The 18,703-nt window shown below is 35.6% G+C and overlaps 1 protein-coding gene across 4 annotated transcripts in view; it reads right to left on the bottom strand.

Annotated features, from left to right (window-relative positions):
- FAM185A (family with sequence similarity 185 member A) overlaps positions 1 to 18,703 on the bottom strand; it is a 43,685-nt gene that overhangs the window by 8,380 nt on the left and 16,602 nt on the right. For 3 of the 4 annotated variants that reach the window (XM_014589395.2, XM_014589400.2, XM_014589404.2), the window contains 4 exons: positions 12,997 to 13,038; positions 8,939 to 9,034; positions 6,706 to 6,732; positions 4,228 to 4,362 (listed from right to left, as the gene is read on the bottom strand). In XM_014589395.2, coding sequence (XP_014444881.1) covers positions 4,228 to 4,362; positions 6,706 to 6,732; positions 8,939 to 9,034; positions 12,997 to 13,038 — 300 coding nt within the window. The remainder of the gene's footprint in view (positions 1 to 4,227; positions 4,363 to 6,705; positions 6,733 to 8,938; positions 9,035 to 12,996; positions 13,039 to 18,703) is intronic. The other variant, XM_006140779.3, reaches the window with a different exon arrangement.

The following is an 18,703-nucleotide window of genomic DNA, read 5'->3' as shown; positions in this document are numbered from 1 at the left end:
CCCCCCCCCCCTGGGGGGTGATTTCTCGCTTTCTGTCTCTATGTCTCTCTCGCGAGCGCACGCACCCTACAGTGAAAAATCTCTCCAAAAAAAAAAAAAAGAATGATGCTTGCATTTGATCGCTAATGTAGGGGTCAGAAAACTCTAGCCTGTGCTGTTTTTTTTATGTCCTGAAAGCTAAAAATGACTCTTTTAAAGAACTATGAAGAAAACAAGATCACAAACAAGAACACACAACAGACCTTATGTAGTCTAACACATTTACTGTTTTTTTCTTTTCTTCCTTTTTTTAGTAAGATTTTTTTTTTTTTTGTCATAGGGCCCAAGTGCTCACCATAGACAAACAGAGAAGGAGAGAGGGAAAGTGAGAAGTCACCTCCAAGTGAGGATGGCCATGCCACAATCCCTTTCTTTCATTCTCTTCTTGGTATTTTGGGCATGCACCCACATGCATCCAGCATGATTTTCAAGCTACTTGGGTTCGGAACTCAAACCATGGTTGGCCATGTGGGAATCCAGCAACTTAAGCACTATGTCACATGCTGGTCCCTACTATCTGGTTTTTACAGATAAAATTTGCAGATGAATACAAACAAGATCTGATCTTTTTCTTGTTTTTTTTTTTTTTTAGAGATTTTTTTGCTACAGGGCACATGTGCATAAATGAAGTTCATATCTGATTACCCATTGTATTCCCAGGAACTTACATTTTTACAAAAAGATAAGGAAACAAAAATACTATAAAAGCACAAATGATCTGAAGACAATTTCTGCATTAACTCCCTGTCAAAGTGTTTTTAAGCAGACAGCATGATTCTTACAGCACTCTTCATTCTGTTAATGAATTTCTTCCAGGAAGCCCTGAAGCTTATCTACATGACTGACAAATTCTTGATTCTTGTGCTATAGGCTTAGAGCAAACTAAAACTTCAATGTATTCTAAAGTTAAAAAAAAAAAAAAAAAAGGAGTTCTTTCTAAGGGTCATATCCAAAAGTCTGGATTTTTTTTCCATTTGAAGAGAAAGCACTCTTAAGTTTTAAAAGAGGCATCCATGGGCTTAGTCTCATTTCAACCCCTTTTCTACTCCATGAATCAGTTTGCTTTCAATTATGAATCACAGTGTTGTTATATGTATAACTGTCTGGCCTAAAGACCAGCTGAGAACTCTTCTGCCACAATCACTTCTCCATCCTTTCAGGATTTGGGGCAAGCACACAACACACGCCCAGCATGTTTCTCAAGCCACCAGGTCTAGGACCCAAAGTGCATGGCTGAATATGTGGGATCCAGCCACCTTCACTACCATGCCATGGGCTGGTTCTTTTTTATACTTTATATGTCCATTATGACTAAGAGGAACTGACTCTTAATAGTGCTGGCTTCCCTACTATGCAGACAGTGACAAACTGTAATCCTTTGACTGGCAACACATTTACCTCTAACACTCTTTAAAAATCTAAATTGTCAAATTTTAAGACCAAACAACTTTGTACCATATGCATTTGTGGGCTCAGAGACTGGCTTGATATGCCACAGTCAGACAGCAATATAAATTGATAAACCAAGACTAAAACCTAATAAAGAAGTCAACTTCTTTTCAGAAATATCTTAACCTCAAGCCATGCACAGTCTGTTAAACTTGGCATATATGGGTAGACATAAAAATTAGAATCAAAGCTGTCATAAAATTAGAAAATGTACCCCAAACTCTATGAATATCTTTTTAGAAAGAAAACGTTTCAGCCTGAAGGCCCCAGGCTTTCTTTTCACCTTGGAATAGCATGTAATACTTGTAAATCACTGTAAGAATTAGACAACTGAGAGGGTTATTTATCAGTGACAGCAACAGCAAGGAAAACCATGGAACAGGAAATCAAATAAAATTACAGGGGTGACACATCAAAACCCTGAGGGAAGCCTAAACCTCAGAGACTAAATTTTACTGGCATAGGTTATTACAGAAATTATCCAGAGGAAGCCATGCTACAGATAAAGTCCAGACCTCTTAGCAATGAGGGTATTTCTGTCTCTATGTCTCATGGGCTTTAGGGGAAAGGCCCAGATGAGCTGAGCTCAGCTGCCTATAATAACAACTCACATATAAAGCTGCTCATTATTTCCAAAATTGTGCTTCAGATTGGAAATATCCACAGAAAAAAAACAATCTGCCCAAATTTTCTAAGCCCTTGAATTATTTCATCCACTTGATACGTAAGGCCTATGGCCTTCTGGGCACCAAATAGTTTCAGAATCAAAATAAGATATGAAAGTTTCTCTTGAACCCAACATCTGTTATTACCCACAACTCTTTTCGAGGAAGAGACTGCTGCTGTCTTCATTGAGTTCCCCCCCACACACATTATTACTCCAATAAATCTAATCTAATATCAGAGACAACATACAGATTCAGCTGGCACCTAACCACATAGTGTATCTGTGCTACTCCATAAAAGGATTCTGTTGATTGGTACCTAGGCTTTTGAACTGTGAGCAGGAAATAGAAGCTTCGTTCTATAGTTTGGCCCTTCCTATCAAGAAGTAGGGACCAGACATAATAAATAATGCCTAAGAAAGAACTAAATTAGGGATTGAGTCAGATCTAGGAGTATACAGGTATTATTTTTTTATTTCTGTTATGCTTTTCGTTAATATTCTAATTTTTAAAAGATTGTTTTCTTAACTTTTTTTTTTTTTTAATTTGCCAGAGGGCACATGTACTTGCAAGAGAGAGAGAGCAAGGAAGATATAGAAACATAGAAAGCACGCCTATGGAGGATGGTCATGCCATAATCCCTTGTCCTCACTTCTCCCTCCCTTCAGGATTTTGGGCATGCATGCACACATGCTCAGTGTGTTTTTTTAAGTCACTGGGTCCAGGACATGAACTGCACAGCCAACCATGTGGGATCCAGCTGCCTTAACCATTATGCCACTGGCTGCCCCTGCTTTCTTAACTTTCATGGTTTCATGAAATGAATATTTTGAAATGAAGCCTGATCTTAAAAATACATTCCCCACCCCTCAACACACGCTTCCTTTGTCTAGTCATGTCTCATGAGTTTAACCTATGATGTACATCCATGTATACAGTTTCATTTCAGTGTTCTTGATGCCGTATTATTAGGATTTAAAGAAAAACTTTACCAGCATTAATTTTATCTATTAAAACAATAAACATTTCTTTTTGTAATTCAAAGATTTTAATATACTTACAATGTAATTGTATGCATTATCTGTTCGAAAACTATGCTCTTGTTTTTTTCTGGAGTAATTACAGATTAAGAGAGCACACTTTTTTAAAATTTACATTTAATTATATCTGTACAGTGTACAACATGTTTTTTCCCAGCATAAAGAGTGTATATTAGTAAAGTTAAAGACATTACTATATACATTATCATCAGCAGATAACTTCTTTTTTGTGTCTATTAAATGTGTTGTTTTTTTTCCCTGATCCCTTCCCACACACTCTCTAAAACAATAAACATTTTTAAAACAGTATTAGCCATTGGTACAGCCGGATGTAATGAAACATGTGCAAAAGCTACTCAAGTTTGTGGGAATGAGAATTTGCTGTACTTCAATGTGCATATCAAAGTAAATCTCTATTTAATCACACAAAGTTTCAAGTTTTGTATAATATATGTATTCAGTTGATTTTTAAGCTCAAGAATTACAAAGAAGGGGAACCAGCAGTTAGCGTAATGGCTATGTCGCTGGACTCCCACATAGTCGACCGCGGTTCACGTCCCGGACCCAGTGGCTTAGAACTCACGCCAGGCGCGTGTGCGTGTGTGCCCAAGATCCCGAGGGGAGAATGGAGGAGAAGTGTTGCGGCGTGACCAAACCCCCTGGGGGGTGATTTCTTGCTTTCTGTCTCTATGTCTCTCTCTGTCTGTCTGGTGAGCACACGCGCCCTATAGCGAAAACCTCTCCCAAAAAAAAGAATTAAAAAAAAAAAAAGAATTACAAAGAAGCTGTTTCAGAAAATTCTTTAAAACAATTTTATCCAATGACAGGGCTACTGAGTATTCATAAATGATCTGAATGAGGTCTTTTCAAACAGAATGACTACATCATATTGATAACCAACTGAAGGAAAAAGTCGAACTAGAATGTGACAGTGGAAAAGAATGAAAAGAAAAATCTGAAATTAAGTATACTACATTCCTAATTATGTATGAATAATGACTATTCATGTGTCTTAGCAAAATGAGTTTCCTTACCAGTAATTGTTATAATATCATCTTTATGAACTTCAGCCATTTCACGAACATGGATTTCTGAGTTCACATCAACTTCTTTCCCTGATAGCTGTAAGTGAGCTTGAAGAGAAGACGGGACTTTGACAATAACAGAGCCTGTAGTAAATTGAAAGGAGAGCTTAGTAGTGGAAAGACATCCGAAGCACCAGAGTGTATTATAAATTTGACTGAAAGAGTAGCACTGGACCTAGTATAATTTTTACCCCTCAGCATATGTAATTAAACAACAGTGTTGGGGCCAGCAGGTGGCATGGTGGTTAGGGGTGCTGGACTCCCACATGGCTAACTATGGTTCGAATCCTGGACCTGGTGACTTGCTTTCCTACTTTGCCTCTCTGTCACTTTCTCTGTCTCTTACTCTGTTCCTTTCAGTCAAGTTAAAATAAATAAAGTTAAATAAAATAATTCTTTAAAAAACAAAACAACAATGTCTTTTTTACTCCCAGCTCATTAAAGTTTCCTTACTCTCAAGGCATTTACAGTAATTTTAGTCCAGAATACAGATCATTATGACTTTATGAACTGCTAGTTCTTCTTTTGCCAATAACCCTACACAGCTCATCAAATATTAGAATAGTGAGTATTAAACATGTCTCTTATAGATAGAACTTGCCATTAATTATTTACTAGGAACCAGACTCCTAATTACATTATGTCTTCTAATTCCCATGCCAACTTTATGAAGTATTACTATAATCCCAGTTTTACAGCTGAGCATTTATTGAAGTTCCCACCAGAGCTTATGTTGGAATCTCCATCCAGTTCAAGGATTACAATGTCCATGCTTTTTACCACTAAGGTATTTCACACACTGCTACCCCACTGTACTACAAAACTTGTGATCTCTCAGGTCATTATAACACAAGTAGAACACTAAGCTCCCATGTTTTCAGTTATGCCTCATATATGAGAACAAATAAAGAGAATAAAAATGAGATTATTTGAATTCCAATGGACTAAAGAGTCAGTTGAGTGGATTACAGGTTTCTGAATACTCAGAAACTCAACTTTATTTCCTACACAAACTTGATGGGTAAATTGGAGATTCTAAAGGAGTAGGTCAGAAAAAGTACTGTTAGCTATAGAATTATTTATTTTGCAAAACAGTTAATTTGGTTACCGTGCAAATTCACTAGAGATTCATAATTCAGAAGTTTTTTTCTCTGTTTCTCATCAAAGTAAGAGAAACTTGCCATAAAGCATTAACCTCAGCTCTGTTGACCAAGACAGTCAGTATGACATCCATGATAAATGTTAAAAGATCCCTTCTAGAATGCATTTATTTATGGATCATGGTTTTCATTCTAGTCCGGTTAATATCAGCTTATGTTTCCTTAAATAATTTTGTGTCTTTTCAGTCTTCCTAACTGGAGCTAAAGTTTGGCATAAGACTGATAAATGTTCACGTTACTCATCAAAAAAAGTGGGGAAGAAAGCATGTCAAAAAAAGTGAGAATAAAGTACGTCACTTCAACTAGTTCGTTTTATTAAAAAACAAATTTCTTTTCAGAGTTCAAATGTACACTACTGACAAGAGATTCCCTATAACAGCAGACACGATGGCACAAAACTGTAGGAAAAAGCAAAACAAAACAAAACAACCCTGGATAATGTCAGGATGAACAGAAGAAACATTTCTTTCTACCAAACATAATTTCAAAAGTACATGATAATAGATTTTTAAAACTTTTTGCCAGGAGTTTGTACCAAATTTGATCATTTTATGAATACTTTTTTCCTGCTCTTAATAACATGATCTTAAATTTGAGATCTTTAAAAAGTTAAGCAGTACAAATAGTTCTATTTCCATCTCCCTCCACAAGTTTAATAAATAAAAATAACACTACCAACACTCTACCCATGTGAATGAAGAATTCTCATGACTTGAAAACTTTCCTAATGTTCCATCTTTTACACTCTTTTTCAGAAAAGAAAGCTCTTATGTCTTCAACTTCTTTATACTTCGTAAACTTCTTCATGGTCACTGACATAAGTAATTGACAAAAATACTATCCTCTTAAAAATTCAAAAGTGAGCTAATACATAACATATTGAAGGCATACCATATTGAGATCAGTGATTGACCCAAGTACAAAATGTTAAGTGGAAAAGTCACTGTTCAGATGTGGGTATGTCTCCAAAGCCTAAGCACAGCCTTTCCGAGCAAAATAATATTACTTTTCATAAGAGAGAAAACAAGTATTGTTAACCTCTCCCCTCCCCACGTGGCAAAATTGTAAAAATATCAAAGATTCAAGTGGTTGGCTCTTAACCCTACATTAAGATAGTGGAAGACTTGGAATGGATTCCAGAAGTCATTATTAACATAACATTAAGCCACAGAGTTCTGAGTAACTTTCCATTATCCTAAAAAGTTACTGTTCCTAAGTGTAGTGAGAAGAGATGTAAAGTAAAACAGAAATTTTTGGTTCTAGTTACCTTTAAGCTTCTGGCAGTAACATGATCCTAGTAGGAGAACACAGAATCATAATTCTAGTCAAATTTTGCAACATTGTGTGTGTGCTATTCAATAGGTTGCTGGAACAACATTCCAAATAATCCTCAAATTATTTGGATGAAGATGAACAATCTTCAAAAGTTTAAAAGTGTTTTGTTTTACTTTTCTGTTCACCACACAAAATAGGGACTTTTATGTAAGAGTTGCCTATCCAAAACTTAGTTTACATTCTGTCACTAGTTATATTAATGATTTATGTTTTTTCTGAGTCATCATGAAAAGAATGTGATTACTAATACTCCCTAATTTATGATGGTTTAACTTACAATTTTTCAACTTTATTATGGTGTGAAAGTAATACAACCACTCTGTTTTTCCCTTTCAGTACAGTATTTAATAAATATTATGTAATATTCAATATTTATTATTAAATAGGCTTCATTAGATGCTTCTGATATAAGTGTTCTGACTACATTTAAATTGGGAGCTAAAATATAGTTTGATAGATTAGGGGATTAAATGCAACTTTGATATATAATATTTTCGACGTACAGTGGGTGTAGAGGAACATAACCCCATCCATCATAAATTGAGGAACATCTATATATGACTTATATAGGATTTACAACTTTCCCATGAATAGTAATTTTGAAGTTTTTAGAAATTTAGTGAGAACACAACATTATCCCATTTTAAAGACTAAAAAATGGGATCTTGACACCTGTCAACAAGGACTTTAATTTCAGATTTCTATGCTCTGTAATTTTGACGCTTTGACAAGAGAGCCTAATTAGGTAAACAACTAGTAATATAACAGGGCAAAGAAATTACTAATAGCAGGAATAGTAAAGAAATTTCTGTAAAGAAATTCTTTCCTTGTTATACATACAGCCCTATTCTGGCCAATATGGAAGCACTTACAGACTTTTGTTTGTTTTTTTTAAATTTTTTATACAGTTGCTACAGTTCTTAATTTTCTACACCCAAGCCACTTCAGCCTTATGGGCAAGCTATTCCACTTGAGCTGCCTGTCACCATGCACATCTGCATGCATGTGCACACAGGCATATGCAAATTCATTTAGCTTTAAGATGAATAAAACCTATATATATATTTTTTTTTGAGAGATTTTCGCTATAGGGCACGTGCGCTTGCCAGACAGACAGAGACATAGAGACAGAAAGCGAGAAATCACTCCCCAGGGGGGATGGTCACACCACAATCCCTTCTCCATTCTCCTCTCAGGTTCTTGGGCATGCACGCACACGCACCCAGCGTGAGTTTTAAGCCACCGGGTCCGGGAAGCAAACCGCGGTCGACTACGTGGGAGTCCAGCGACATAGCCATTACGCTAACTGCTAAAACTTATATGATTTTTAGTAAAAGACTTGAACTCTTGGAATAAGTTTACTTGTATTAGAAATTAAATAATAGAGAGAGACACATCATAGATATTGAAACTTAAAGAGAATAATCACTTTAGAGGACCTTCCTGGTGATATCTTTATTTCAGGATCAAACTTTGAAAACTGTTACCCTGCAGTGATAGCCTGAGAAAATCCTCTTACAGGCTGATAGGAAAGCTTCTAAAAGAATGTATTGGAACATATTTCATGCATGAAATATTTTATTTTAGACCTAAAACTAAACTGAAAAACTCACACAATAACATTAAAAAATTTGAGAATAATGGGACCAGCAGTTAGCATAATGGCTATGTCACTGGACTCCCATGTAGTTGACTGTGGTTCAAGTCCTGGACCCAGTGGCTTAAACTCATGCTTGGTGCATGTGCGTGCATGCCCAAGATCCTGAGAGGAGAATGGAGGAGAAGGGATTGTGGTATGGCCATCCTCCCTTGGGAGGGATTTCTTGCTTTCAAGCTCTCTGTCTCTCTGTCTTTCTGGCAAGCGCATGCATCCTATAGCAAAAACCTCTCAAAAAAAAATTTTTTTTGTCAATAACACAGTCTAACTATTACAACATTTTTGTTTGTGCTACAAAAAGAAAATCTTCATGAACATCTACCCAAAGGTTGTACAGATCACTGGTCTAAAGAGCTAGTAAACCAGTCTTTAAATCAGGTTGTATCAGAAGATACTTTCTTGAATATGAAGCTATGTCAGCATAGATAATTTGACCATCTGTTTCCTAAGTATTCTGTAAAAGTTTCCTTACACCATATGTCAAAATAAAACATTCCAGTTGGCTAACCTTTATGGGATTTCAATTCCACTTTCCCCAGTTGGCTGACATAAACATCTATGGCACCCTGATGAGTTGAGGCTTTTAGACATCCAGAGGACGAATCTGGGAGAAAGGAAAACCATAACTATAATAATCTTACTTGAGTAAATAGAATTATAAACCTGAAATAATAAAAGGTCCTTCTTTAGCATGAGGATAAGAAGTTAAGAATCTTAAAAGGTTTTATATTTTCCTTAAAATAATGCAGTCATTTACATTATGTGAACAGTATCAGAAATCTAAAAATTTACACCTTGACATCTAATTTTAAAAAACTTCTATATCTATAATAACCTGAATAACTTATCTCTAAACATTTACTCTAAACTCTAGTGGGTGGGAAGGATAGTATACAAGCAATGGATCTTTTACAGCAAAGATCATGAAGCATCATTGATTATAATATTGACAAATGTCTAAACTTTTAATATTTACCAAAGAATTCTATCTCATGTACAGTCACATATAAGCAGTAACAGTGAAAGAAAATTAAAATAATTAATTTCATAATTTCTCCTCTTAGCGAACATGCTAGTATCAAAAAGTACTCCTAATAATAAAAGATTATTCTGTATAATGTTTTCTTCTCTTTCTTAGATGGAAAGAAAGTGGGGAGGAGGAACCAACCATTGGAAGAGTGGGTGAAGTTTGTTTATATCCAGTATTCCTTTCAAGTTTATGGGATTGCACAGTTATCTTAAAGCCAGGATGAGCAAATCATAATTAAGGTAGTCCTAGTTTGACAACTCAAATTTCCCAATGTCATCAATTTTCAATCAACCAATTATTTCAAGTTCAAGGGAGAACAGTCCATCAGAGATAAGGAAGTAGAGAACGATGTTGTATAGTCAGTGTTAAGTGGTTTCTTCTTCCTCTTCTTCTCCCATAACAAATAAACCAGCAAAGTATACAGTACAGCTATCTGGGGGATTTGGTTTATAATAATCAAAACAGTATGGTACTGTATTAATAGATGCACAGACCAATAGAACAGAATCAAGAGCCCAGAAATAAGTCCATGCATGCACAGTCAATGAATTTTCAAAAATAGTACCAAGAACATATAATGAGGAAAGGATTATCTTTTCAATAAATGGTTTGTAGAAACCTAGAAGTTTACATGAAAAAAAACAAATAAACAATCAAACAAAAAACAAAAAAACTTAGATTACTACCTTATAACACACAAAAAAATTAATTTGAAATAAATTAAGATTAAAATGTAAGATCTAAAACTATTAAACTTAAAGAGAACATAGGGGAAAAAAGCTCCTTGATGTTGGTCTTGACAATGATTTTTTGGAATATAACATCTAAAGCCCAAGCAACAACAGCAAAACAAATAAATAAATAAGAGTATATCAGACTAAAAATCTTCAGCACAGCAAAGGAAACAACAAAATAAAAGTGCAATTTATAGGAGAGAAGATAACTTATGAGTCATATATCTATCGAATAAGATGTTAATATCCAGAATACAGAAAGAATTCATAAAATTCAAAAGCAAGCAAACAGATAAACAAAATACTCCACAAAAATTGGGTCATTAGAAAGGTCATAACATATTTTCCCACATTTCTATGCAAAAATGCATCATGACTTTTCTGACCACCCAATAATTTAATTAAAAATGGGATGAAAGACCTGAATAGATATATTTCTGAAGAAGATACACAAATAGCTAAAAGGTATGTGAAGGCTAATCTGTGGCCTGGTGGTTAAGGTAGCTGAGAGGAATTAAAGGAGATCTAAATAAATGGAAAATTATAATGTGTGTTCTTAAATTGAAAAGCTCAATGCTTCCAAGAGTCAGTTCTTTCCCAAGTAATATATGGACTTAGTGATTTAACATAATCTCAAATATAAGTGCAACTGGATTTTTTTTTTTTTTTGAGAGATTATTTGCTACAGGGCACGTGCGCTCACCAGACAGACAAAGACAGAGAGACAGAAAGTGAGAAATCACCCCCCAGGGGGGATGGCCACGCCGCAATCCCTTCTCCTCCATTCTCCTCTTGGGATCATGGGCACGCATGCACATGTGCCTGACGTGAATTTAAGCCATTGGGTCTGGGACTCGAACTGCGGTTGACTACATGGGAGTCCAGCGACATAGCCATTATACTAACTGCTGGTCCCGCAACTGGATTTTTTTTTGATAGAAATTGCCTGGAAAATCAAAGGAACTGAAACATCTAAAGCAATACTTAAAAAGAACAAATTTGGAAGACTCCAACTGTGTGATTTAGAGACTTAACTAAAACTATAGTAATAAAGACATTGTGGTACTGGCCTAAGAATAAATAATAAAACAGGAGTGATAAATAAGAAATAGATCCATACTTTTATAGTTGCTTGATTTTATACAAAGATACTGAAGTAATCCAATGGAAAAAGGAAGGTTTTTGTTTTGTTTTGTTTTGTTTTGTTTTGTTTCCAACAAATGAAGATATAACAACTAGACATCTATACAGGAAAAAAAATAAACCTTTTTTAAAAATAATTATTTTATTTATTTATTTATTTATTTATTTTATTTGACCAGAGAAGGAGAGAGAGGGAAAGTGAGAATTCAAATCGCCAGATCTGGGACTTGAACCATGGTCGACCATGTGGGGAGTCCAGCGCCCCTAACCACCACGCCACCTGCTGGCCCTGGAAAAAAATAAACCTTGACACCTATCTGACATTAAACACAAAAATTAAAAATGGATCAAAGGAAAAAGCAAAAATTTTAAAGCTGCTAGAAGAAAACATGAGAGGATATCTTCACAACTCAAGGGAGACAAAAATTTCTTAGATGCTATGAAAATAATTGGTAAACTGGGCCTTATCAAAATTAAAATCTTCTCCTCAAAATAAACCATTAGAAAATGAACAGGAGGGACCAGTCGCTGGCATAATGATTACATCATTGAACTCGTGTGTACGTGACCCAAATCCCAAAAAGAAGAATGGGGGAGAGAGGATTGCAGAATGGCCATCTCCCCAGGAGGTGATTTCTCACTTTCTGTCTCTCTGTCTCTCCGGCAAGTGCACACGCCCTGTAGCAAATATCTCTCTCTCTAAAAAAAGAAAGAAAAAGAAAAGTAAATGAACAGGCAAGCCACAGACTGAGAAGAAAATTTTTTTTAAATCTGACAAACTCAACATATGTAAAAAAGTCATTATAAGTCATTAGGGAAATGTACAGTAATACTGAAGATATACCACTATATACACAGCAGAATGAGAAAAATCTTAAGGAGAGACAATAATAAATGTTGATAAAGATGTGGAGCAACTAGAATAAAGCAACTAATCACTTCACGCTGTGTTAATAGCAATGTAAAATATACTTGTAGGAAAAGGTCTGATAATTTATCATAAAATTAAATCAACTCAACCCAGCAATCCCATTCCTAGTTTTTTAACCAAGAGTGGGGAAAAACATATTCATAAAATAACTTGCATAAGAATATTCATAGCAGCTTTATTACAATTGCTTGCCAAAAATTAGAAAACAGCCCAGATGTCCATCAACAGAAGATAAACAAATTAAGCCTTCTAGAGCCCTGCTTGTACTACTTTGATATATTATGAAGTAAGAATTACATTATCCTTTTAAAATATACACTACATATTACCCTACTACTAAAACCCTGTTATAGTTGAAACTATATTTTTAAATGTAAATAAACCCAGAGTTTATTTACATTTTAAAAAGTATTATGAGGGGCCAATAGGTGGCATGATGGTTAAGATGCTGAATGTCACAATGCCAACATTGTGGTTGAGTCCAAACCATACAGCTTGAAAAATCACGCTGGGCGTGTGTGCATACATGCTTAAAGAGGAGAATGGAGGAGAAGAGATTATGGCAGGAGGTCATCCCTCCTGGAGAGTTGATTTCTCACTTTTGCTCTCTGTCTCTATGGCAAGCGCACAATCTCCATAGCAAAAATTAAAAAAAAAAAAAAAAGTATTAAAAGTAAAACTGTTTTTAACAGTGGGTGAAACTGACCGATTAGCTGCTTAGTACATACCTACTATGATGTTACCCATCTTGCTTTGTAATGTTATATTACCTGTAAAAGAGAAAAAGAAAAGATCATTTTATATATTAGGTATAACCTGGAAAGGAATTGTATTATATGGAACCCTAATATATGAGTGAATATCATCAATATTATTCAATAACACTGTTGTTAGTAGTTTTTCTCAATATCATAAAGCAAGAGATTTTAGTCAGTTTTGAAACAATGAGCTTTAGGCATCTATGTAAATCTTCTTCCTCTACTTTCCAACATTTAGCTTTTATAGCATAACTATGAAACAAATCACCATGCTTCCTGGCAAACAAAGAAGAAAAATAATGATTATTTCTAAAACCTATAAATGAGAAAAATCACTCAAATGTACTTACTATCCATTTTCAACCTAAACACCAAAGTATTTATCAGACAATACAAAACCAAGTTTTGATCCAAGTAACAATAAATTATATGAAAAAAGTAATTATTTTATTTTTCAGGCCAGTTGCCCTGTCTATAGATTAAAGTACTTTGTGGGCCAAGAGTTAAAGTGATTTGGGGTAGAAATAATGAATACATAGAGGCATAACTAACCACAACAACAACAACAAACTTCAAAGCTTCTATCTTTTGATGAAAACATAGTGTCTAAGACACACATAGGATATTGCAACCATTCTTTCCAGCCCCTTTCCTCTAATACCAAAAATAACAAGATTTTTCATCATATGTGTGTTTGTATAGGTAAGTACTCTAGGAGCCAAGAATTCATATACACTCCACTGAAAATGTAAGTAAGTATATTACCTCTTCTAATAGAATTTAAAACTTCAAGTATGAATATCTGTAAAAAAAAAAAGCACAAATGGCACTTGATTTGTTCATTCAACAGTCAGACATGCTTGACTGCAAAAATCTTTCTGAAAATCCAATATTACATCGTGTTCATGTGAATGTATAAACAAGGGCTACATTTGTGTAGGAATAAAAACTTAGTTTGTGTGCAGAAGCTCATAAAATTATTTTTCAAATCTCAGTAAGTTACAAGGGTATAAAGATCCTGTTGAATGTGTTAAGTAAATATTTCATTGGTGTGTTCTATACACTCTCGTCCAACTTTCAAACCCAGTAAATATAGGTTCACCATCACATGCAAATAGTGGTGAAAGGTCAGAGAGCTTTAAAATGGCTTCCAATGATCCTTGCCTCCAAATATTCATGACTTTGTATAATCTCCTCCCCTCATGTGTAGGCTGGATATTAGTGACTTGCTTTTAACAAAGAGAATAGGAGGAAAAGTGAAAGGATGCCACTGCCAAGATTAGCTACAAAAAGATTCTGGCTACTTCTTGCTCTTATGGAAGCCAGCTACCATGTTGTCAACTGCCCTATGAAAAAGGCCCATTTATCAAGGAACTGAAAGAGGTTTCCAGCCAACGGGATTTGAACTGGATCCTGCCAACAACTACATGAGTGAGCTGGGAAGCAGATTCTTTCCTGGTTGAATGTTCAAATGAACCCACAGCTCTGGCTGATACTTTGATTAGAGCCTTCTGAGCACTCTCGAGGTATAGAACCCAGTTAAGCCACACTCAGATTCTTGACCCATCCAAACTAAAGACAACACATGTTTGTTGTTTTCAGTTGCTATGTTTTTGGGGTGATTTGTTATAGAGAAATGGGTAACTGGTACAGATGCAGGTCTGTGATATGGGTTGCTATCATAATAAATACCTAAAAATGTGGGATTAGCTTTGGAACTCGACAGTGGGCAGAGGTTAGAAGGATTTTGAAGTGTATGTTAGAGAAAGCCTAAATGTCCCTGAATGGACTGTTAGTAGAAATCTGGCCTTTACTTATGCTGCCCATAAGGGTCCAAAAGGAATGAGAAAGGTAGTTTTGAAAACTGAGGAATTAAGATCTCATTAAATAGCAGAAAGTTAGCAACACTATCACCTTCGGTAACATGCCAAGTAGGAAATGTGCCTAATAAACTGAATGATTTGTCAATAGCTAAATAAAGTCAAAGTGTAGGTGCTGCCTGTTTATATAAATTTATTTTCTAGTTACATATACAGTAAAATTTGAGAGATACACTAAAACAAGAACTGTTAAACAAAAAAAGTATCTGGACTTGAAAGATTTTGAAAACTCTCATTTTCTCAAGGTAGCAAAAGGTACTAAAGTTCAGAATAAAGACCCAAAGGTCTACATGAAAAAACTTCTCGAACTAATAAGTGAATACAGTAAAGTGGCAGGATACAAAATCAACATCCAAAAATCTATAGCATTTCTATAAATGAACAACAAGTTGAATAAAATAGAGCTGAAGAAAGGAATCTCTTTCACCATAGCCACAAAATGTATAAGATACCTAGGGATAAACCTAAGGAAGTCAAGATCTTTATAAAGAAAACTATGAAAAATCTTAAAAAAGATATTGAAAGAGACAGAAAAAAGTGGAAGGACAGCCTATGTTCCTGGATTTGAAGAATTAACATAATCAAAATGGCAATTCTGCCCAAATTAATCTACATATTTGATGCAATTCCAATCAAAATACCAGACATATTCTTTACAGATCTAGAAAAGACAATCATAGAATTTGTCTGGAATCATAAAAGACCTCGTATTGCCAAAGTTATCCTGCACAAGAAGATTGGAGTAGGAGGCATATCACTCCCTGATCCCAAGATATACTATAAAGCTGTGACATCAAAACAGCATTGGACCGATGTCAAACCAGCATTGACACAAAAATTGACATGTGGACCAATGGAATAGAATAGAGACCGTAGAAATAATCCCAAAGCTTACAGCCAACTGATTTTTGACAAAAGATACCAGTCCATTGAAAAAGAAAAACTTCTTTAGTAAATGGTGCTGGAAAAACTGGGTATCCACCTACAGAAAGATGAAACGGAACCCCTCTCTTTCACTATTAACAAAAGTCAACTCAAAATGGATCAAAGATCTGAACCTAAGACCTCAAACTATAAGACTACTGGTGGAAGATACTGGGAAAACTCTGGGAGACACTGGAGTAGGCAAAGACTAAGACTCCCAAAGCACAGGCAATAATCTCTAAAATAGACAAGTGGGACTATATCAGACTAAGAAGATTGTGCACAGCAAAGGACATAGTAACAAGTGTGAATTGACAACCCTCAGAATGGGAGAATATTTTTGTAAAATATGCCTCAGACAAAGGACTGATAAACAGAATACACAGGGAACTCAAGCGCCTTATGTGAAAAAAAGAATGAGTAATCCAATTAAAAGATGGGAAAATGAGCTGAACAAAAATCTCTCTGAGAAAGATATATGAACAGCCAAAAAGCATATGACGAAATATTCAACATCTCTCATTATAAGGGAGATGCAGATTAAACCACAATGAGATACCACCTCACCCCTGTCAGAATGGCAAAGATTGAAAACATAAAAAGTGAGGGACCAGCAGTTAGTGTAATGGCTATGTTGCTGAACTCCCATGTAGCCGACCACCATTCGAGTCCTGGACCCAGTGGCTTAAACTCACACCAGGCGTGTGTGCGTGCGTGTCCAAGATCCCAAGAAGAGAATGGAGGAGAAGGAATTGTGGTGTGGCCATCCTCCCTGGGGAGTGATTACTCACTTTCTATCTCTCTGTCTCTCTGGCATGTGCACGCACCCTATAGCAAAAACCTCTCAAAAATATATATATAAAAAGTGGTAAGTGTGGGCGGGGATATGGTAAAAAGGGAACTCTCCTACACTGTTGGTGGGAATGTAAACTGGTTCAGCCACTGTGAAGAACAATATGGAGGTTCCTCAAAGATCTATAAATAGATCTACCATTTGATCCAGCAATCCCACTTCTGAGTATCTACCCAAAGGACAGGAGAATGCTCAGCTGGAAAAGTGCTTGCCCATCAATGTTTATTGCAGCATTATTCATGATCACTAAGACATAGAACCAACCCAAATGTCCACAAACTGATGAATGGATTGAAAAAGTGTGGCACATATACTCTATGGAATACTACTCGGCCATTAAAAAAAAAAAAAAAAACGATTCTGGCATTTGATAGAAAGTGGTCAATTATGGAAGATCTAGTACTGAGTGAAGCAAGTCAGGATACGAAAGAAAGATATTGGATGTATCCATTTAATATATACTGACTATCCGTACTTTATGGTAGAGATCGAAATATTGGAGGGCATAAAAGCAGTGAAAATAGTTAGCGATGATAAGACTGTTTTGTTTTCATCTGTAGTGAGCCACTTGTCCATTAAGTGGAAAAGGCTGGCCAATTTAGCCACTCAATACATGCTTGCTTTTAAACAACCACTCACTCACCTAATGATCCAAGAGCTTCAAACTCATATAGTAAGATCTACCATCAAGACAGTTATTGTGTCATAGCTGTGTAAAAATGACTTTTTAAAACATCTTTATGTTGGATTTTTTTCAGCTCTACCTGGAAAAAATTAAGTTAAAGCCTTGCTTAAGAGAAAAGAAGCCAAACTAAATAAATCCTGAACAGGCAAGTCTTAGAAAGCATATATTCTCCAAGTTTGTTTTCTCTAAATCAAATGTTTGGAAATAGTACCATATTTTCCCATCAAAACAAGTTTTAAGATTTCTAAGCCAGCTTGTTCAAATATAACCAAAAATATATACCTAATTTGTATCATATAACCATCAACATTTACAACTAAGAATTTGCTGAAATACATACTAGATACATTCCAGCTTGGGAACATCCTTGAAAAACATCACTCCCTACTAAAATCCCAGTAGCTACAAGATAGAGACTTTACACCAGTCATAATTCTATTCTCATCTAACAGGATATGGAACTAAAACATTGCCTGCTCTTCTGCAGCCATCCCACCCAGACTACAAATTCCAGTAGTTTTTTATAGCATCCTTTAGGACAAGGAAAGAAGTAGAGGTGACATGGGAGAGGGAGGCAAGAAACTGGAGCTTCTCTGAGTGCTGTTGTAAAAATAGTCAAGGAACTGGGGTATAACTAAAGAATTAGGAGGGGGTACCTTTCTAATTTCTCCCTTGTATATACTGAAAAACCAAAGCGGAGTGAGGACCAAGGATTAGATGGGGAAGGCATGACTGAACAACATGGAAGCTTTCCTACAGTTGCAATAGGATTGAAACTTCCCTTCCCCTATTCCACACTAATGTATTATTATCACAAAAGGAGCTGTGAGAAATGGTTAAGAGTCGACTGCATTGAGGCAGAGTGACAATGAACAACTGGAGATGAGTTGGACAGTGGCATAGAGATAGTAGTGACTGAGAAAATAAGGAAGAAAAGACATTCAATCCTTTTTCTGGACTGTGAGTTCCTCCAGGATAGGTATCATCTCTTGCCCAACTTTGCACCCTTGGTGCCTGGAAATCTGGCACACAGTGAGTGGTCAATATATGTGTTAAATGACAGAATAAATAAAACCGTAGTGGATGCTGTGAGTCATCATCCAGACCTCCCTTCATAACTGAAGGTCTTATTTTCCTAGCTGTTAGGAGTACTTCTGGCAGACAGCCCTCAGCTGTCAGAACTTTTTGGGAATTGCCTCAGCTGAACAGAACCATTTTGGCCAAAGATTCTATTCCTTCCTGCAGTAGTTTGCATCTAATGATTGGGGGTATTTTTTTTTAGAATTATTTTATTTACCTTTATGTATGTATGTATATATGTATGTATGTATATTT

Source organism: Tupaia chinensis, unplaced genomic scaffold (assembly GCF_000334495.1).
Source record: "Tupaia chinensis unplaced genomic scaffold, TupChi_1.0 Scaffold000044_1, whole genome shotgun sequence".
Classification (NCBI taxonomy): domain Eukaryota; kingdom Metazoa; phylum Chordata; class Mammalia; order Scandentia; family Tupaiidae; genus Tupaia; species Tupaia belangeri.
The sequence above is the reverse complement of the archived record's forward strand: the minus strand, read 5'-3'. Positions and strand labels throughout refer to the sequence as shown.